Below are 22,677 nucleotides of genomic sequence, written 5' to 3'. Positions count from 1 at the left end.
ATGCATATATATATATGAGAGATGGGGGGGGGGGGCTTCATTCAATTTCTGTCTTCCAAATATCCTCAAAAGGCATTGGTCAGCCCAGGATTATTGTAGAAGACACTTGCTAAAGGTACCATGCAGTGTAGTTGAGCCCAATATTTTGAACCACACATTAAGAATAATAATGGACTGAAAATGCAAGTATTTGAGACTGGGAGGCAGAAACAAAATTCTTGACAGGGAAGTCAAAATGCTAGGAACATAGGTTTCATGTTTGCAGTGAATGTATTTGCCAACAATTTTTCAACCAAAGATATGTTGATTGATAATCTACCAAAATGGTTAGAGTGTGTGTGTAATGGTTTAATTCGGAGACAGGCCAGCATCTGTGACCCTCTTCAGGGTTTCTAAAACTTATAAGAAAGAAGTTAACCTCAAATTGGAAACTTTGTTCAAATGCTTACAACAATGTAAACTCCTGTGAAGGAACCCAAGTGTCATATGATGGTGTTAAACTAGACAATGAATTAGATCTCCCAACCATAACCAAGAACACACCAATAGACTTCCATGTAGTTTCCACTTATAAAGGTTTTGATCTACGCAAAGCTATGTGAGCAGAAACTTGATCAAGCAACCTACTTAATCACACATCCACACACAGAAGCATATATATATATATATATATATATATAATTGCACGCATATACAAAGGCATACGCAAAAGAAACTGAATCCGACAAGAGATGGAAGGGGAAAAAAAATATCAAGAAATCATCTTAGAACACTTCTGAGGGTAAATGTTGCCCAAGTTCCACAAGTTTTATGATAAGGGAAATTACTCTGTATGAGTTTGAAATGTAAGCCTGTTTGTGAGGTTGAAGTTGGTTTCACAACCACGTGGTTTTGGGTTCAGTCCCATTGCATGGCATGTTGGACAATTCTTCTACTTTAGTCCTGGACTGACCAAAGCCTTAGGAGAGAATATGGTGCTATGGTCAGAAGTACGAAAGGTAAATAGCCAGCTTTAAAAATACTTTTTTCCAATAATTCGTATCCAAATAACAGAAATCTGCTGCAAAATCCATCCCATTAATTTTAGGTTAGAAAAATTGGTGTAAAACAGTTAAAACATGCACAGAACACACAAACACTATCCACACTCACATACAAATACTCAGAAAACGCCACACACATTCTCGTACAATACATCACACACAGAACACTAACACAATCAACACCAATACAACACACACTCACACACTTACACTGCCACACACAAACACTACATATATTCCCATAAAATACATAACACACACACACACACACAGAACGTACTTAGACAATGTTACATGCTGACACACACTTTTGAGATAGTAAAGTTTAAAACTCTTCAAAAATACATGCCAAAACAGACAGAGCCTGAACAGCCCTTCAGTTGATCAGCTTCTGTCAAACTGCCTAACCCCGTGCCAGCATGGAAAATGGACGTTTGATGACGATGACAAATTAAAAACAACTTGAAACCTTACCTCTGTTAAAGAACATGTAGCGGACCACAGCTGCCTTTTTGTTTATCTTGAATGGATGCCCACTAAGTACAATACGTTTGGTAACAATTCGGTTAGGATCGGCTGACATTACTGTCCCTGTAGCTATCAAATCATGATCACCTAGAAAATAAGAAGGATTTTGCTTTACTTTGATATTCTACTTTTGATTGATTCGTCTACAGAATGTTCTGGATGGTAGGAATAACAATGAAACAAAGTTTCTCCTGAAATTTTCAAAAATCAAAGGAGTTATCAAGCAAGAACACTCTGCAGACACCACAGAAATTCACCAAATGAAAATCTGATAGTCCTAGCTAAAAAAAATTTTAAGAGATGACTAAAGCTATCAAGACAGTCTCCTCATAAGATTACACAACTTCAGATAGAAAGAACAGCTTCACTGCTAACTAGACAGAAAAATAGACGAAACTGGATATACTATGTATTAACATCTATATCTCACCAAGATATTACAAAAACTAATTGACATTGTGGCCTCTGACTTTATCTTTTATTTGTTTCAATCATTAGACTGTGGCCATGCTGAGGCACCACTGCGAAGAATGTTAGTTGAACGAATCAACCCCAGTGCTTACTTTTTCAAGTTTGGTACTTATTCAATCAATCTCTAAAAAAATTTAAAATGTGAAGTCCCCAGTAAATATCATGAAGCCAGATATAGCTTGTGTACTAGCTGTAACAGTCACAAACATTACACTGATTGTCATCATGTTGGTACAGCTGAGATTACATATCAACAACAGGTATGATGACAGAAGTAACTGCTTAGCTTTATTAATTTCTGTCTCTCTTATTTTAATAAATTATAAATGACTGATTCAACACATTTTGTTCATTCTAAACTAAAAGGTTTGATGTTTCTACCTATTATATTAACCTTAACTATTTAATCACACCAAACCATAATCTATTATTGTCTTAATCAACTAACCATTGAGTCTCTATTGGCCATCAGCAATATATCTTCTGCTCCATAATTTTCCTCTCACATCAATCTGAAGTATTATTTCCCAATTGTAGACACCCTCAAACACTGATCTCTTACAAAAGCACCAACAATAGAAGCAAACCATCAAAACCCAACTGAACCAAACCACCATTATTTTTCAGCTTTAGGAAAGGATGTTTTGTTTTATAGTATTTAAAAAGCAATTTGAACAGATATACATATAATAACTGTAGGGAGCTCAACAATACAGTAAATTTGGCGGGAAGAACATCTTCCACTGTCCCATCATGGTGGTATCCTATTAATTACTCAGCCCAATACTTGAATACACAATATCAAATCTACTCAAGGTTTTGGTTGGCCCAGGGCCATAGTAGAAGACACTTGCCCAAAATTCCACACAGTGGGACTGAACCTAGGACTGCATGGATGTGGATGGGGAACAAGCTTCTTAACCATACAGCCATGCCTGCACGTATAAAAATGCACAACATAGTAGATTTTGGTAATTTCCTGAGATACATGGTACAGTAAATATTGGCAATGTAATATTCTGAGGTACTTAGTATGGTATATGTGCTTTATAATTCTAGTGTTCCCAATAAACTAAATGTAGGTGATGTTCTGGAGTACACAGTACAGTAAACAACACACTTTTGTTCAGAGGAGGAAATATGATCCAATTAAGAGCATATTTAGTAAAGTACTGCTAAGAAGCAGGGTGCTGCTAAATTAGTAGTTCTCAACTGGGGTCCATAAAAGATTTTGCTGTTAAAATTTATGTGCAATAAATTGGTTATATTTCTATACTCTTTTACTCTTTTTTTTTTTTACTTGTTTCAGTCATTTGACTGCAGCCATGCTGGAGCACCGCCTTTAGTCGAGCAAATTGACCCCAGGACTTATTCTTTGTAAGCCTAGTACTTATTCTATGGGTCTCTTTTTACCGAACCACTAAGTTACGGGGACGTAAACACACCAACGTCGGTTGTCAAGCGATGGTGGGGGGACAAACACAGACACACAAACACACACACATATATATATATATATACGACGGACTTCTTTCAGTTTCCGTCTACCAAATCCATTCACAAGGCTTTGGTCGGCCCAAGGCTATAGTAGAAGACACTTGCCGAAGGTGCCACGCAGTGGGACTGAACCCGGAACCATGTGGTTGGTAAGCCAGCTACTTACCACACAGCCACTCCTGCGCCTATAATACATAAAATATTTAAACAATTTTTTATACAATTACTAATAATATTTAATTAAAAAAATAATAATAGGATTTTTAAACATCGAATAACTATGGGGGCCCAACAAAATAGAACAAGAATCAAAGGGGCCCCACATGAAAAAATGGTTGAGAACCACTGTGTTAAATGATAGAAAAAATTTAATTAGTTCTACTCACCCGATGAAGACTGTTTAAAAACTAAAACTGTAGCAGGTGGAAATGTTACAGGAGCAAACATTGTGGCAACAGTTGCAGTTTTGTGGGATAAAAATCTTTCAAACTGTAAAAAAAAGTCAACACCAGAATTTACTAGGAATGAAGAGATTAATAAGAAAATATCTTGGGCTTCAAGCTGTGACCTCCCCATAGATTAAATTTCCATTGCTTTATTTTTCTTATTTTATGGGACTGAATCTTGCTAACAGAAAACGGTGAGAATTCTTGTGACTATTCAAATACAATATCACAGAAAATGATGAGATAACTCCTGCTTTGTCAACATCATTCTAATTCAGATGCAATTGTTGTTAATCAATACTTATCAGCAAAATAGGTTGAATAACTTTCCACAAACACATTTGTAACGGTAGCGAAATAGTTGAATTATCTCCCTTGCATGAAGGATTATAGAGTAACCTCCCTTTACTAAGTATCTGCCATGAGATGTGATACTTAATTATTCAAGAAGCTTAGAGTTTCTCTTGGAAGTTTCTAGAATGTCTAGCGTTCCATTAATAAAAACAGCTTGCTAACCCTGCTCTTCACTTCTTAGTCAATTAGTCTTAGAGCCATTCACCTCATTGCTATGTCCGTCTATTTCTCTATGCCACATGACTGAAAACCACCACTTAGCTGTTATTTCTACATTTTCTATCTGAACTTTCTTGCATAGATTACTTCATTCAACTAGATTCTACATTTTGATTATGTATCATCATCGACCAGTAAATAAAATATCTATGTAGTAAATATATAGTTCTTGAATTTATTCATCTCTATATGAACTCTTGTAATATACACGCAGCCACATCAACACCGGGTACTTACTACATATAACCACTACACATCTCTTTATATTTCTTTTTTTTCCCCCCACCAAACCTTTCTCAAATACAAACATTATAAGAGTGACCGTCTATCTGTACCAAATTAATTATCACAGCTCTGAGTTCACTTTGTTCACCTCCACAGTTACCACCAACATAATTTGCAAGTATAAAGCAATAGACTGAACAGTAGAAAGAATGCAACTGCTACATTGCATGCCAATCCAAACAGCAAATCAGTGGATATCATGTGATCTCCAGATAATTGGAGACTTGGTACAACTGGTAATATGGAACTATGGAGTGCACTTTATCAATCATCTGTTTGTGTGACATAGGACTGGTCAATCAGGGTTGACCTGAGGCAACACAATAACAACTTAAAACAATAAATGTTATTTCTTAATTTACCTTAAATTTGTTTCCTGTTGTGTGCTGGGAGAAAACTGGAGCGGCAACAAAACGACGGAAACCAGCCTGAAAGATGAGTCGTTCTTTTGACTTGACTGGTTCTTCACAAGTAATCTTGCGCTGGACAATGAAATTCATAACGGTCATTTTCTGTTCGTGAGGTAACAAACCAAACAGGATCACTGGTTGCCCTGGTCTGTGAGACTCTTAAAAAGATCAAAAACAGAAAATTTCAAACACAAAAACAAAGATCTTCAAATTAAGAAACAGGTAAGAAAGAGGAAAGAATGGAAACTACAATGAAGCTCTTTAGTCATGCTGAGGACAACCACTCTAGTGCCAATGGCATAAAATGCACTTAGTCCACACTTAAACTGCTTTATATAAAGATACCAAGCCGTAAAAACGAAAAGAATTACTGGATCAAGCAACGTGTTGTGTTCTTGAGCAAAACATGTTGTTCCAGTTCACTCAGAGCTAAAACTGAGTAATCCTGCAATAGACCAGCATTCCATCCAGGGCGGATATATGCCAGATAAACCAAGAAACCAGTCTTATATGCTCCTTACTGAGTAATGTGGACTAACTATTTTTGGAAAATAGATTAAAATGAAACTTTAATAGGTTTTAATTTAAATTGTTTTAAAACTGGTAGTTTGTATCATAAAATTCAGAGTGATCTCAAGCCAAGTATCAATGATCTGCCTCAAACCAACTTACCCATGAAAGCTCTGGGAACATCTTTTATATGGACTGTTATGAACCAACCAGGCTGGAAAGTTGAGAAAATTGTTTTAGGTTTCACTGAGTCAGGTTTATTTCAATGCATCAACAAGAAATACAATAAATAAATGGGAAGCCATTAGAGAAACATTTAAGTAAGAAATACAACAGATAAAAACCGACTAACGTACAAGGTCGTTCCATTCACATGTACAATGATACAGTCACACATACAGATAATATATTAACAGATGTACAGACAGACATAAAGATATGCACACAGACCTACATAGAGGGGTACTATTATATTTTCTTATAGTAATATAAAAACCTGAAGTGTGTAATCATTATCTCACCATGGCGCCATCAATTTCCTCATTCAAGACTCTCTTCTTTGTTCGCCGGAAATTACCAAACTGGAAAATTCTGGCATAATCAAGGGGAAGGTTTTCCTTAGGGTCCCATGGAGATGTTCGGAAACTATTTAAGCCACGATAACTATTTAGAGAAAAAAATGTAATAAAAGTAAGGAATTAATATATTTCATTTCAACAGATTCTGAGAAGGGTCATGCCCATAACCTACTGAGGAAAATTTGGTAGACGGTGGCATGGTCAGTAAGGAGTTAGTGATATGTTGTAAAGGTTGTGGTGGTGGTATAGAAGTGGCAGTGTGTTGATGATGTACACAGGAGCTGTAGTAAGAACAACAGGAAATACTTTAAATACTTCTGGTTTTAAAAAGAATTTCAGGCTTAACTGACAATGTTTTGCTGATGTCAAAAACATGAGTCTTCCAAGACAAAACGTAAGAAATAACAAGTGTTAACATTTGTAATGTCAATTCTTGAAACTAGGATGTATGCATAACTAATGTGAATACAATGCACTCTTTTTTTTATTTTAAAGCAAATAACTTAGTTTCACATCCTTAAGCAAATGATAGATAATTGTCTCTACATAAAACCCCACCAATCTATCAGAAATATCATTTCAATGCCTGATATCTCAGCTACATTAACTGAGACATGTAAGTGAGCCAAAAAGAAAAGTTATGATATAAACTGACCATGTATGTATATGGTTAATAGCAGAATAACCTTGAGAGAAATGCATCTTGGTTTTACAATAGGCACACTGTGTTCCTGTATGTCATAAGAGGAAACTAAAAGGATTGGTGATAGGAAGGGCATCCAGTAGGGGTGAAAGGCTTCATAGAAATACAACAGAAAGAGTTTTACTTACCGTGCAAACCGAGTTCTTGCACACGTATCAAATGGAGTGTCAACTTCATCAGGAAATATTTCATTCTCTCTCTCTTCTCTGATCTTCAGCAATCTGGTGAAAGAAAACCAAATATGAGAAAGAGAATAAGGAGAGAAGAACAGAAAGAGTGCTCAGGTGGGTAGGTAAATGCACTAGAGTGTGACGGATGATTAGAGATGGGGAGTGAGATGGACGCAGTGAATATCAGAATGGTAGAGGAGGGTGCAGGTGAGTGAAGTAAGTTAGGGAGGAGGAGTTGATAAATGGACAGTATTGGGATACAATGTAACAAGGTAGCAGGACAAAAAGTATAATTTACAGCACCTGAATTAGTGTCATAGTTAAAGGATTGATGGAGGGATGAGTATTAGTACCACTGGACTGGCTCCCGTGCAGATGGTACGTAAAATACACCATTTCAAGCGTGGCCGTTGCCAGTACCTCCTGACTGGCCTTCGTGCCGGTGGGCACGTAAAAGCACCCACTACACTCTCGGAGTGGTTAGCGTTAGGAAGGGCATCCAGCTGTAGAAACTCTGCCAAATCAGACTGGAGCCTGGTGTAGCCATCTGGTTCGCCAGTCCTCAGTCAAATCGTCCAACCCATGCTAGCATGGAAAGAGGACGTTAAACGACGATGATGATGATTTAGTATGACAACTGACCCTGTCTGTCATTTATAACTGTTGTTTCAATCACAGTATTTAACTCCATCAAAACATTACACATCATTTCTTTAACAACAGTATCAAAGACAGACTGCCCAATGCTTAACAATGAAGAATTACAAAATGTAACAGCAACATAAAAAACTTACATTCTTTTTTCTTCTTCTACATCAATTGTTTCATCATATTTACCATCTTCATCTTTCACTTCAATCTGTCAAGAAATAGAAAATATAAAGACTTTAGCTAATGGGATAAATTTTGAAGTTAAAAATGGCATCATGGACATTCTTTCAATTAGGTTTAAAAATTTGGGAACATGGCCAGCAATCTTACTGGGAAGATGTAAAGTCAATTACACTGATTCCAGTGCTCAACTGGTACTGTATTTTATTTACCCCTGAAAGAATGAAAGGCAAAGTCAACCTCAGCAGAATTTGAACTCCGGACATAAGAAACCAGAAGAAATACTGCTAAGCATTTTGTCTGACACGCTAATGATTCAGTCAGCTCACCACCCTACGTTCCATCAATAATAAAACAGAACAAATACTAAAAGGTGATAAAAACAATTTATATTATCATTTTAACTACCTGTCTCATAAATACAACACATCTAGTCCAATTCATGCCAGCATGGGAAACGGCTGTTAAAGGATGATGATAATTTATCTTCTCTATGCTCAGTCTTAATGAAATAGATCAAGACATGAAGACAATGAGTACAACTGAAAAATATCATCCACAAATGCAATGCCCTGACACTCATTCTTAAATAACTATTATGTGATGTCAAACCAAGGAGACACAAATACACACACATAAACATAGATATATGCAACACACTTCTTTCAGTTTCTGTCTACCAATCCACTCACAAGGCTTTGGTTGGCTCAAGGATAGAGTAGAACCCACTTGCCCAAGGTACCTCACAGTGGGACTGAACCCAGAAATATGTGGTCAGGAAGCAAACCACACAACCATATACAATAATACAAAGTCCTTACCTCTTCATAGGTTTCCTCTCCTTCATCTGAGACAAACTCGTCTTCTGAACTGCTCTCCAGATCTTCCATCTACAAAACAACACGATTGACATCAATAAAAAAAATTAAAGACAGCTGATACTTGATATTATACTAAAAATAAAAACCAACAAGGGAACTACTATGTGGTCACTCAACTTGTTAGAAATAATGACCAAACCCCTTACAGCACACCCTACACTCATTATCATCAGTTTAATATCCACATTCCCATGCTTTCACAAGTCAGATGGAATTTGTTGAGGCAGATTTTCTAAAGTCAAATGCTCTTTCTGTCACCAACACTCACCTGTTTCGAAGTAAAGAAACATTTCTTTCTCCCATGGAAGACTGGAAATAAACAATATTGCTTGTATGACAGTGAAAATACATATATATATATATATATATATATATATATATATATATATACACCCATCACACCCTGTATATATAATGGGCTTCTTTCAGTTTCCATCGATTACATCCACTCACAAGTCTTTTTGTTGGCCCAAGGCTCTAGTAGAAGACACTTGCTTTAAGCGCCAAGCAGGACTCAATAAGATATCACACAGTTGGAAAGCAAGCTTTTTAACCACATAGTCTTAAAACTGGCAGCTGACAATCCAATTCCTAGACAAACTGTTGTATAGTAAAACTATATAACCTCTCTGGTAAAAAGTGGTAGGAGATATCCATTATAAATAGACCAGTAGCTGGTCATCAAGAGAGGGTCAAGAGTTGAAGAGTTGAGTCAACAGTTCTAGTCAGTGTCTTGTGGAGCTATCAGCGATAGTAAGACAGAAGAAGTTAATGTATTACTATTCTGGTACAAAGAGATATAACAGTATCCGATGACAAGTAACTATTGTGGCTACTAGCATAAACAGCAACTACAGTACAACGGCAGTCACACATCACACCAGTAGGAGGAACCTACTTTACAACATAGAAAAAAAGACATAATTACGGCTTCCATGTATTCATCTTCATCATCATAGTCATCATCCTCATCATCATCACCCTCATCTTCACTTTTATCTTCTTTGTTCAGTTCATCATCACTTTCTAGGATCCAAGCGGACTGATATGCAGATGTGCCTTTCGGAACCCTCTTGATTTTCTTGCTTTCAGCTACAAAAAGAAAAGAATAAAAAGGGTAATCTGAATAATTTGTTCTGACAAGAGAAGTCATGCACATTGATCCCAGTAGATTAGTAGAATTAATTTCATCATGATGAGAGAGATAAAAAGCTAAAATAATCTCATATGCAGTTTGGACTCAAAAAGGCAAGGTAACAATAATAATTTCTCAAATAGGAACACAGCATCAAACTTTAGGGGTAAGAGGAAGCAAATTGATTTCATTGAACCCTGTTCTTAATTTACATCTACTTCATCAACCCCCACAGAGGGTAGAAGGCAAAATTAATTCTGCTGGGACACAAAGAGGTGTAGCTTGCTACTCTTATCAATTCTACCAAAATCCATTTGAGAGAATAATGGCTGGACACTAACAAAAATATGATGAGAAGGTGGAATGCCAGCATAGTGGACAGTTGTTTAAGAATATACCACATATTCCCAAACACTAGAGAAGTGGCTGTCACCAAAGAGCTATACTAGTTCGTGGTAAAATAGTCAAGACCTGCCTTCTTATCATCTTTAATCCACTTCCCTCACTTATTTCCAAACAAGGTGATATTTACCCATCATCAGACGTTTTCCACAGAAGACTGGAAACAAACATCACTTGTATGACAATGATGCTCATTTACAACCATCATGTGATGTTAAAACAAAGAGTACACACAGACACATGTATGTGTATACGTATATATACATGTAGCCTTCTGTGTTGCCAGCCCTCAGTCAAATCATCCAACCCATGTCAGCATGGAAAGCAGACATTAAACGACGACGATGATGATGATGATGATGAGGGTTAGGTAGGGTGTGAAGTTAGGGTATTTCCAGAGAAGTACATGACCCGAATACTGGGTTATCAACACTGTTGGGTTTCAGGCCAAAGCCAGAATTCTTTAGATGTAGAAAATCCAAGTTTCACAACAATACCATAAAATGGGTTTGGCAAAGAGTAAATAATCCAATGAAAAGAAGAATACAAAAAATTCTTTAACACATTTTGAACAATGCATTACAATTGTTTCTGTACCAACTCTATTTGCAATGCCAGTTTAGAATTTTTGCATAAACTGACATTGCAAATAGAGTTGGTACAGAAACAATTGTAACAAGTCATTGAAGATGTGTTAAAGAATTTTGTTTGTATTCTTGTTCTTTTCATTGGTATGTATGTATATATATTAATAGTTATCCTCAGTGTTTGTATATAATGTATGGTGTTAAATTTAGAAAAAATACAGGGCAAAACTTTGAAGAAAACAACTGAGCAAATTAAGTATGTATACAAAGATACATATAAGACTAGTCATAAGAATTTTACCTTCTGCCAATGCCATCTCTTCCTCTGTTGGCCAAGTCTGTTCTCCTTCCATTGGATCAGGAACCACTTCACTTTCAAGACTTGTCTGTTTGCTGTCCTCCGCTTTGTCCAAAATTCGAGCATCAGCTTCTATATTACTCTCCATTGGTTCTAATCCCTAAAAATGAGAAATGCTAATAATAAATATAACCAACAAATAAACAGAACCACCAACACAATTTTAATGTAAACTAGAGACTTGCTTAAAATTTATACCCTGCTCCTGTTTTTCCAGTCAAAACATCAAGTTTCAACACCAGAAATCTCTCCAATACCAAAATACATATAATTTTTAGACAATTATTTGATCAGTGTTTTATGGTAGTTCAGAGAGCATGTAGAGGAGAGAGTAACACAAGTAGAATGCTATCAAAAACTAGACATATGTTTAATAACTTGAATATGTAAATATCCAAATGCTAAAACAGTTTATCATGCTGTGTATGTTTAGTGTTATTTCTGTATAATTCAGCTCTTGATTGTTAGCCATCAGGACACTTATCCTTCAAGATTTCCATTCTTTCTGAAATTTAACAACACTACTCCTGTCATACCTAAGGTGGGCTTTTACTCTCTATGACTCTTTTACTGTTCATTTCCCTAACTTTCTGTGCTTTATTCTATGTAATATGCATGTATGTTTTATTGTCTTCACTTACTGCTGCCTTCTGTCTGCTCTTTTGCCACTTTCCTATGAGTTATAATGCACCTAAGCACTGTATACAATAAGCTTCTTATTATCACAATCAGTTAGAAATAGGAATTTAAGAAATATAAACTTAACAAAAGTTTATAGGTCTGCAAGCTTCAGAAAATGACAACATACATACACAGAAGGATAAACATCTTTTTCAATGTTTGGATATAAACAGTTGTTTCCATGGTGATCTTATTGCACATATGTAATAACAAAGAACAAACTAAAGACTTCACACAAAGCAACATAACTATAATGCAAAAGTGAATCTTAGTGATATATGACTATATGTCAAAGATGTCAGTGTGATAATAACCAATGAACAAGAAAACTATGCAAACCTGTTTGTTGGTCCTCGTAACTTTAGGATAGAGAGGATAGGGATCATTTGGAGAATCAATCTGCAGCATTTGGAAGTCGCCCCAGCCAGGGAGATGCACTAAATGGTTCACATTAAGAGAGCGGCCTCTTAAAAATCCAGACAGTTTCAATGTCCCAGCATCTTCCTAAAGATAAAGACATAATTAAAATATAGTTACAGTAATGCAATAGAATCAAAACATACTTTACTAATCTACAAGAATATTGGTTGCAAATTTTGGCACAAGGCCAGCAATTTCGGGGGAGGGGTAAGTCGATTTCCTTGACTCCAATATTCATCTGGTATTTATTGTCCCCAAAAGGGATGGAAAATAAAGTCAACCTCAGCAGAATTTGAACTAAGAATGTAAAGACAGAAGAAATGCTGCTAAGCATTTTGTTCAATGTGCTAATGATTCTGCCAGCTTGCTGCCTTCTTTATTACAAGAATAGTCTCTTCGTTTAAAACAACTTCACCATGACAAGAGTTTCACCAACTTTACTGTAAGTCTCAGAGTAACAACAGCCACACAATAAAAATATACTATCTGTTACAAGACTTACATTTTAGCCACTACAAGAGTCAAAATCCCCCTCATATAAAAATTAGAACATTTGTAAGCAAACAGCAAGCCAAAGATGTAATCTCTGCACATCTATTAAACTCAATGAAAATAACAGCTAAATTTCCCTCAAATCACACACATTAAATCAAATATTTCTACATATGGGCACAGATGCATATAATAATGATGAGAGTGTGTGTATGTGTATATACATTTCTTAACACTTCCCATACAGCTATAAAGAATATGTGATGTACTTCAAGAAGCATTGTTCCAAAAAAAAACAAATATTTCACATTCTCTTGAAAGTTTATAAAATTCTTACTATTCTATATTATCATCATCATCATTTAATGTCTGTTGTCCATGTTGGCATGGGTTGGACAGTTTGACTGGGCTGGGCACGCTGGAAGGCTGCACCAGACCCCAGTCTGATTTGGCATGGTTTTCTATGGCTGGATGCCCTTCCTGACGCCAACCACTCCGAGAGTGTAATGGGTGCCATTTGCTTAACACCAGGGTGTGTTTACATGCCACCAGTACAGGTGCCAATTTGTGTGACACTGGTATATTATACACACACACACACATATAATATAATATATATTTATAACAATAATAGTGTATATAGTAATATGTATATAAGGATACTCACCAATTCAGAGTTTAATTCATACACAACACTTTCAGCTAAGAGATGCGGACGGTTTTCTCTGTATTTTATAGACCGTAGTTTGTGGTTGGCTATTTGTCGCAGAACAACTAAGCCATCCTGGTTGTTATCTAAGGAATGGAACTTAGCATCAGGAAGCCTGGAAGACAAATTCTTGATTAATAACCACTTGTCTCCATCCAAACTTCAGTATTTTACACAAAACTGGCTCGTCACTGCTAAATTATGACCACCTTACTCTAAGTTTCAATAATTACCAGCAAAATATTTATACATACCTTTTCATAACTGAAATTCATTTTGGTAAAAACTACATTTGAGTAATATAATATTCAGATAAGTTAAACAAAATTCTTACCATTTATCAATGCATTTTTGTATAAATTTTCTTGTATCACTTTGCTTCTTCTGAGGAATACTGCGGAAGTCCTAATGTGATAAAAACAAAAATACTAAGAATTACATAGAATAGATTCTGTTTCCAAATTGAAAGCAAAATACCACAGAAATTTAATTTTCACCATGAATCATATATATAGTCCTTAAATATCATTCAGTAGATTAAGGTAATAACTTTACATTATGTCACAGTTCTAGTATACATTGTTTTGATCTCTGATCATTATGGTGTATTTCTGGTTATGTGTGTGTGTGTGTGTGTGTTTGTATGGAGGCAATCTTAGTTTCAATTCCTGGACAGGGCAGTGCATTGTGTTGTTGAGTAAAGCACTTTATTCCAAGTTACCCTGCAATCACTTTAGCGTCTGATATATGGCACATCATGCACCTGTACAGATGTCAATTTGATGGAGGTGGTGAGCTATGGAACAGCACAAAAATCTGATCACTATAAACAAATAACCTGTGTAGGTTGTTCAGCAAGAAGTTGTAGAACCCTCATCTGTCATTTACACTGGGTTCACAGCACACACATGGATGTAAAAATACCCAGGTTGGTACCAGGACATGAAATATAATAAAACGATCGCTTCTTCATCACCATTGTCACCATTACTATAATCATACTATGATGTAATTTTTTAAGCTAACAACAACAATTATCATCATCATCGTTTAACGTCCGCTTTCCATGCTAGCATGGGTTGGACGATTTGACTGAGGACTGGTAGACCAGGTGGCTACACCAGGCTCCAATCTGATTTGGCAGAGTTTCTACAGCTGGATGCCCTTCCTAACACCAACCACTCCAAGAGTGTAGTGGGTGCTTTTACGTGCCGCCAGCACAAAGGCCAGTCAGGCGGTACTGGCAACGGCCACACTCGAAATGGTGTATTTTACGTGCCACCTGGACAGGAGCCAGTCCAGTGGTACTGGCAATGATCTCGCTCGAATGTCTTTTCACGTGCCACTGGCACAAGTGCCAGGAAGGCGACGTTGGTAACGATCACGCTCAAATGGTGTTATTTACATGCCACCAGCACGGTAGCCAGACAGCTGGTGCTCTGGCAACGATCACGCTCAGATGATGCTCTTAGTGCTCTACTGGAACAGGTGCCAACACGATTTCGCTTTTGCTCACCCCAACAGGTCTTCACAAGCCAAGTTTAGTGTTCAACAAATATATTCTCCTAGAGTAAAAAACAAAATGTATCAAAATAGCTGAACTGACCTGAACAATAAAGATAATTGAAGGCAATCCTTGACCAAACAAAAGGGACAAACAATGACTGCCATATTCATCGATTTCTTCCGTTGGAGAGAGAACAGCAAGTACTGAGTCGGCTATTTTAACAGCATCAAGTAATGCATACTGGTTACCATATTCAGGGATATAAAACGATACTCTCTGCTTTAGTCGAGGAATTCTGAGAATTACAATTAAAAAAAAATGAAAATAAAAACATTCAAAATTTTAAAATAATGATTGTTGATATTAAAAAAATAGAAAGGTTAATTAATGAGTTGATATTATATAGTCAATGGTAAACTATCATAGTAATAATTTTATTCCAGAAACAATATCAAATTATGTTAGGAAAATTCTTTTTAATATATCTTTTATTTTGTACTTGTTTCAGTAATTGAACCTTCAGTGATTGGACTGTGGCCATGCTGGGTCACTTTCTTGAAGGGTTTTGTCAAACAAATTCTCGTACTTATTCTATTGGTCTCTTTTGCCAAACCAGTAAGTTGCAGGGACATAAACAAACCTACACTGGTTGTCAAGCAACAGTGGGGAACAATGATACACACATTTATATATGACAGGCTTCTACACAGATCCCTTCTACCAAATTCAATCACATGACTTTGGTCAACCTGGAGTTACAGCAACTTACTGGTTTGGCAAAAGAGACCAATAGAATAAGTACGAGAATTTGTTTGACAAAACCCTTCAAGGAAGTGATCCAGCATGGCCACGGTCCAATCATTGAAACAAGTACAGCCAAGCAGTAGGACTGAACCAAACATGGTTACAAAACAAGCTTCTTAATCACAATCACCAACTTATGTTAGAGGCAACTTCAAAACCAAATCGAAAAACTCAACTTACCCTAAATGTGTTATATCCAGATCATTCTTCTTAGAACAAGCAGTGTCATCACAATTAATCAACAAATCCAGAACCTTTTGGGAGTTAAGACTTTTATGCAGTGGAAGAATCACCTAAAATAAAGAAATAAATTAAAATTTATTTCAAAGCTCAATGTTGTTGTTGTTATTGTTTAGCCGCAGAACAGCTTTAACTACTCTTTATGTACTATGCAGACCCACACTAAAGTATGAAATATTTCCAAGGTTAATAAACTAGTTAATACCAATTTTCCTGAAATCACCTTATTAAAGTGACTATATTAAAATTCAGCTCTTGATCTAGATCTCACAAAATGAGATTTCAACTGACAAACACCAATATAATTTATATTTAATCCTTTAACATTTAAACTGGCCATATCCAGCCTAAATATTCAACTTGTTGTATATTCAAACAGGCTAGATCTGGCTTCTCACACCTACCCTACAATGTCATTCTAAAACTAAACAATTACATCATCAACATCTCAAAGCTATGAGTTAGTGTATAATTAATTCAAAACTCACCACAAAATGTGGAGTACTATCAGCACCACCACGACTACGTTTTTGGGCCAAAACTTCTTCTCGTTTGTTTTTACGAGTATGGAAAGCCTTCATAAAGAAAATAAAACAAGTTGGAATTATGAAATTATTTTTTTAGATTCAAATATTTAAAGAACAAAACTGTCCATTATACATGTTTATAAAAATATAAATACATAAAACAACTAGTTTTAAATTTCTGAGCGAGAAATATGTCGTAGTAACAGTACCATACAGTAAAGTCTGTTTGCCAACAAACACAACATGGCAATCCTACAGTCTGAATGAAACTGGAAGTCTCTTGCAAAAATGTTTCAACTGCATCAATTATTAAAAAACTTAACCAAAACAAATAGTAGATATGTTTTAGTTGGAAATATAATAATAAAAGTGCTGCTAATGATTATGCTTACAGATGAAACTTACCTTTTTCCTTCGTTCAGCTCTTCGTATTTCTAGTTTATGCCGTTTTGAGATATTTTTAACACTGACACGTCCTGAGAAAAATGTATAATTTTCAGATTGACAAAATTTCTGAAGCTGTTCAAAATTTATAGAAATGTTTCACAAGTCCCTTTAACCCTTTAGCATTCAGATTACTCTATCAAATGTAATGCTTATTTATTTAAATTTGATTTGAATTAATCCAAGGGACATAATCTTTTAAAAATAAATCAATGAAGGTTCTACTTCACCTAAAAGTTGGGCAAATGTTTGATATTCAATTATGTCACTTTACGTTCTAGGTTCCAATTCTGGGGAGATCAATTTCACCTTTTGTCCCTCGATAAAACAAAGTACAGGAATCGATTTACAATTCTTATAAGGTGTTTTGGTGAGAGTAGAATAATGACACAAGTGCTTACTGTTGTTTATAATTCCATGAGAGCGCTGATCAAAGGTTACGCTATAATAATCATCTCATCTTTTTGTCTATTTAAGACTGTGAACACAGGCACGGCAGAGTGATCAAGAAGCTCATTCTGCAATCATGAGGATTTGGGTTCTATCCCAATTTGCAGTACATGGCAACTTGGACAAAAATCTTTACCATAGCTATAAGCGCAAGCATAACTGTGTGGTTAAGTTTGCTTTGCAACCAAACGATTTCCAGTTCAGTTCCACTGAACGGCGTCATGGGTAAGTGGTTTCTACTATAGTTCCGGACTGACCAATGACTTGTACATTTGGTAGATGGAGAAAGTGTGGAAACCCGTCGTATATGTGCGTGTTTGTGCTTGTTCCCCCACACCCTGACAGTGCTGGTTTGTTTACATCCATGTAACTTAGCAGTTCGGTAAAAGAGACCGATAGAATAAGTACCAGACTTTAAAAATAAGAACAGGTGTCGATTTGTTCGATTAAATCTTTTCAGGGGGTGTCCTGGCATGATCGCAGTCCAATAAGTGAAACAAGAAGATAAATCGAGTCGATCCATGCCTATTAAGTGAAACTAGACAGACGGAACCTGTACAGAAGCCCATTGGATGGATTGTACCTGTAAGGTTCAAATTTCTCACATTTTGTATCACACTGATTCATCTTAGGAACCACAATAGAGGTAGGCGTGCATGTGGAATACTCATTTTTAAGACAGTGTAAAAATGGGCCCGTTTTTATAAGATGGTGGAGTTCCTGTTATGGAAGATATAGCAACGTCTTCTAACAGATCGAGATAGCATGACGTCAGATAGTAAATAAAACCAGGTGTTCAAAAGTAGAGTGAAATAGAGATAGAGTGCATGTGAAATTCTGTCCATAGGGAAGACGCTATGTATGTATGCATGTATGTAAGAGATAGTGAATGAATATGCAAAAGAGATTAATGCTTCATAGCAGAGAAACTACGAGAGATTGTAGGAAGACCCATAATATATCAGCGATATACACAAGTTAAACACATTAATAAATCAATTATAACACTGCAATATACACACCTTGGGACATGCGATCCAGTTCGCGCTTTCCTCTATGTTTTCCACGTTTATGTTGTTTGTTTTGCTGTTTAAAAGAAGTTGGTCGATGTTCTTCTTGTTCGAACACCATCTTGGTACCAGCACGTGGAAATATCGGATGTTGATATCGCCCTCTGTATAAAGTTATCAAAACAAGGGACGCAACTTTCTTTTCTTCGTAGCTACACCTATCACCTTCTTACTCACAATTACTTTTGGACTTTCTCCCTCTTTCTCTCTCTCTCTCATATAGACATGTATATATGTATGTATGTATGTATGTATGTATGTATACACACACACACACACACACATATATATTGTTATATTTCGGGACGGTCTTTTTTTTTTGCCAAATAAACATACACACATTATATATTTGTTCTTCACTCGTTTATTACTATTCTTATTTTAACACATGTCCATTGTCGGGAAATCTTTTTTCACACATCTGTGACTTCTTCAACGATACTTTTCGTTTTCGTGTGTGCTCTTGTTCCACTTACTCCATTCTGGAATGATGTCATAAACATCGCTATGTACTTCTCTCTCTCCCTCCTTCTACGCCTTCTGGAGTAAGTGAAGCAAGAGCACACACGAAAACGAAAAGTGTTGCTGAAGAGGTCACAGATGTGTGACGAAAGATTTCCGAAAAATGGACATGAGATAAAATAAAAAACAGTAACATAAACGAATGAAGAACAAATATATAGTGCGTGTGTTTATTTGGCAAAAAAAAATGACCGTCCCGAAATACAATATCTGTTTTAACGTGTGTGTGTGTGTGTGTGTGTGTGTGTGTGTGTGTAGTTATACTTGTACCCCACCACCGCCTGGTTTGTTTGCATCCCCGTAACTTAGAGGTTCAGCAAAACATAACTATAAAATAAGTACCAGTCTTTAAAACAAATAAGTTTTAGGATCGATCTGTTCGACTAACTCTTTCAAGGCCGATGCCCCAGCATGGCCACATTGTAATGACTGGAACAAGTGGATGATAAACGATAAAAGGTATACAAAGCCCACCTGTACATAATTTACAGATATGTATGTATGTATGTATGTATGTATGTATGTCATTGCTCAGTCTTATTTTAAGATTTCTTGCCAACAGAGAAAGAGCCGGTTTCTAACCTAGATTCAAGGCTCCTTCATTGAAGTTTCAACATCAACAACAGGGTATTTTTGTTTGTTTGTATGTATGGATGGATGGATGGATGGATGGATGGATGGATGGATGGATGGATGTGTCTCTTCTATTTTCTAATTTTTATAAATCTTCCAACAAAAATACAAGGCTCCATCTTTGGGATGTAGTTAACTCAAGACGAATTCACATTTAGAACTTGAGAAAAGTCTTGCATATTTTTACTGTCCCACTCACAGATTGTACTTGTAATGTACTAATTAACCGGTCGATTTCTCTTTCTGAACTTTCCAGTTTATCCAGATTCTCCTTTAAGCATTTACTAATAAAACCTAGCGCTCCAATTATTATTGGTATGGACATGAATTCGTAGTCTGGATATAGAAGCTGAAGATTTCGAAGCAATTGTCCATAGATATCCTCTTTTTCTTTGATTTTCAAAGAGATATGTATATCATCAGGGCAGCTGACCTCTAAGATGGTACGTACCTTTGCCCCTCTGTCCCAAACAACAATATCCGGCCTGTTATGTTTACATTTGACAGAAATTATGATGGGAATATTCCACCAGTATTCTTTGAGTTGGTGTTTATGAATGTATTCCATAACCAAGGGATTTTCTAAGTTTATTTCAGGACAGTCTTTTTGCAGATGGCATTGTAAATTGTTTTAGCAACAACATCGTGCCGCATAGGGAGGTAGTACCGTGACGACATTTTAGGACAGCTGCTAATCAGTTTTATCTCAATATTTCTTTCCAATAGAGAAAGAGCTGGTTTCTAACCTAGATCCAAAGCTCTTTCATTGTAATTTCAACATCAACAACAGGGTATGAATGTATGTATGTATGTATGTATGTATGCAGATTTGTATGTTCCGTTTTATGTATGTCTTCTCATGCATATACTTGCATATCTGAACGTACTCATGCATACTCAAATGATAAACTTCTTGAAAGTTTTACAGATTTTTACGGTTCCAGTGATGGCTTGGATCCGTAGTCTTCGAAACAGCTTTCTCCTTTCTGCTTTTGTGCAGCCTAATTTCTCAAGATTGGTATTTAGATAGTGTGTTAACATACCCCAGTGCCCCAATAATTACAGGCTTAAGCTTGAACTTGTAATCTGGATAGAGTAACTACAGATTTCTCAATAGTTCAGCGTGGGTATTCTCTTTTTCACTGATCTTCAGCTTTATGTTAACATCCGCTGGGCAGCTGATTTCCACAACTGTACACAGTTTCTTTTCTCTATCCCAAATCATTATATCAGGTCTGTTGTCTTTACTTTTATTGAGGTTTTCACTGGGACATACCACCAGTATTTCTTTTTATTATGAGTGAATATGGTTTCCACCATACTGTGGGTTCTTATTTCTTTGTCCTCGGGGTTATCCTATGTATGTACGTATGTATGTATGTATGTAAGCTATTCTTAGATCATTAATGTTTAAATAAGTTGATCTTTTTAATTATTCATTCTCCCATCTATTCTTCTCGTCCAACTAATGTAAGATGTACAGCGTTCTAACTATCTCAAAAGAAGTTTGATTCGCTGATGAGATCTTACTAAGATCAAAACACATCCGGAATTTTCTCCCATTCCGAAATAACGGAAAATAATATTAGTGACCGCTGAATTATAATTTCTGGTTGGCTGCAAAACCTCCAACGACACTGGAAATTTTTTATGAAGAGCACCAACCGCTGAGAGAGAGAGAGAGAGAGAGAGAGAGAGAGAGAGAGAGAGAGAGAGAGAGAGAGAGAGAGAGAGAGAGAGAGAGAGAGAGAGGTGGGGAGAAATGAAGAAAGTAAAGTCATAAAGTCATAGAAAAGTCATACAAGGGTAGATAGAAAAAGACGTTATTGTCTATTTTTTTCCTCCCTCTCTCTCTCTCTTTTTAATCTATTGTCCATGATTCTTTTGCTTCAGGCGTTAGCAAATTTTTATGAGGAGCTCTAACTCTTGAAAGAGAGAAGGGATGGAAAGAGGGAGATATAAAAACATAGCGATGTTTATGACATCATTCATAACAATTAAGAGTCAATGAGAAAATCGAAGTGAAGTCATGAGAGAAAGAGGTAAGGATTAAGAAAAAGGAACAGACAGGCAGATAGACAGACAGACAGACAGACAGACAGACAGACTTCAGGAAATGAAACGGCAGAGTCGTTATTACATCGGTTTGAATACATTGCGGGTTTGAGCTTAAATACTGCGAGTTTAACTTAGTCTTTAACCCTTTCACAGTCAATCAATAAAGTACTAATCTAGGAGAATAGATAGGTAAAATAATTAACAAGTGCACAATGGTATCATTAATTATGCTGAATAATTCCCTTTTAAATCCTATATGATTTTCCTTTATAAAAGAGAAAAAACGGAGACTGCCCCAAGTGAGATTCGAACTCACGACCCCTGGTTTACGAGACCAGTGCTCTAAACCTCTGAGCTATTGGGGCACGCGATGCTGAGACGCCACAGAAACAATCCATATACATAAGTTATGTATATGTAGCCACTAAGGAAGATATTGTTAATGTGTTAACCAGGCTTTTATATGACATTCAGTTAACTGCGTCAGCTGTGAAGGACATTATATTTGCAGAGCACTGCTGCTGCAGATTGTGGTAGTGCTGGTGTTGCTGTTTGACTCCAAGTCAACTCTGATCAAGTAGAACTATAATAAGGACACTTCCAGAATCGACCAATCTGTCTTTTGCTTTATCTTCTTTTTGGTGGTGGGGTAGGGGGGCACCATGATAATCATTGAGTTTAAGACATCACTTTCACTTTCATTTAGCACTTA

General features: G+C 36.3%; 1 protein-coding gene and 1 non-coding gene across 2 annotated transcripts in view; both read right to left on the bottom strand.

The window, feature by feature from the left end:
- Nucleotides 1–18,858, bottom strand: part of LOC106882027 (pre-rRNA-processing protein TSR1 homolog) — a 19,682-nt gene extending 824 nt beyond the window's left edge. The window contains exons 1-18 of the mRNA XM_014932587.2: nt 18,705–18,858; nt 17,194–17,264; nt 16,750–16,836; nt 16,202–16,314; nt 15,317–15,512; nt 14,045–14,115; nt 13,669–13,825; nt 12,429–12,593; nt 11,352–11,508; nt 9,855–10,018; nt 8,867–8,935; nt 8,009–8,073; nt 7,173–7,265; nt 6,285–6,426; nt 5,926–5,977; nt 5,206–5,411; nt 3,926–4,028; nt 1,518–1,658 (exon numbers count right to left, since the gene is read on the bottom strand). Of these exons, the coding sequence (XP_014788073.1) occupies nt 1,518–1,658; nt 3,926–4,028; nt 5,206–5,411; nt 5,926–5,977; nt 6,285–6,426; nt 7,173–7,265; nt 8,009–8,073; nt 8,867–8,935; nt 9,855–10,018; nt 11,352–11,508; nt 12,429–12,593; nt 13,669–13,825; nt 14,045–14,115; nt 15,317–15,512; nt 16,202–16,314; nt 16,750–16,836; nt 17,194–17,264; nt 18,705–18,813 (2,161 nt within the window). The 5' untranslated portion in view covers nt 18,814–18,858. The remainder of the gene's footprint in view (nt 1–1,517; nt 1,659–3,925; nt 4,029–5,205; nt 5,412–5,925; nt 5,978–6,284; nt 6,427–7,172; nt 7,266–8,008; nt 8,074–8,866; nt 8,936–9,854; nt 10,019–11,351; nt 11,509–12,428; nt 12,594–13,668; nt 13,826–14,044; nt 14,116–15,316; nt 15,513–16,201; nt 16,315–16,749; nt 16,837–17,193; nt 17,265–18,704) is intronic.
- A 3,398-nt stretch (nt 18,859–22,256) lies between these two features.
- Nucleotides 22,257–22,330, bottom strand: Trnat-cgu (transfer RNA threonine (anticodon CGU)). The gene has a single exon. It is a non-coding gene; the product is annotated as a tRNA-Thr (tRNA).
- Between the last annotated feature and the right edge of the window lie 347 nt (nt 22,331–22,677).

Source organism: Octopus bimaculoides, chromosome 4 (assembly GCF_001194135.2).
Source record: "Octopus bimaculoides isolate UCB-OBI-ISO-001 chromosome 4, ASM119413v2, whole genome shotgun sequence".
Classification (NCBI taxonomy): domain Eukaryota; kingdom Metazoa; phylum Mollusca; class Cephalopoda; order Octopoda; family Octopodidae; genus Octopus; species Octopus bimaculoides.
This window is presented reverse-complemented; position numbering and strand designations above follow the sequence as displayed.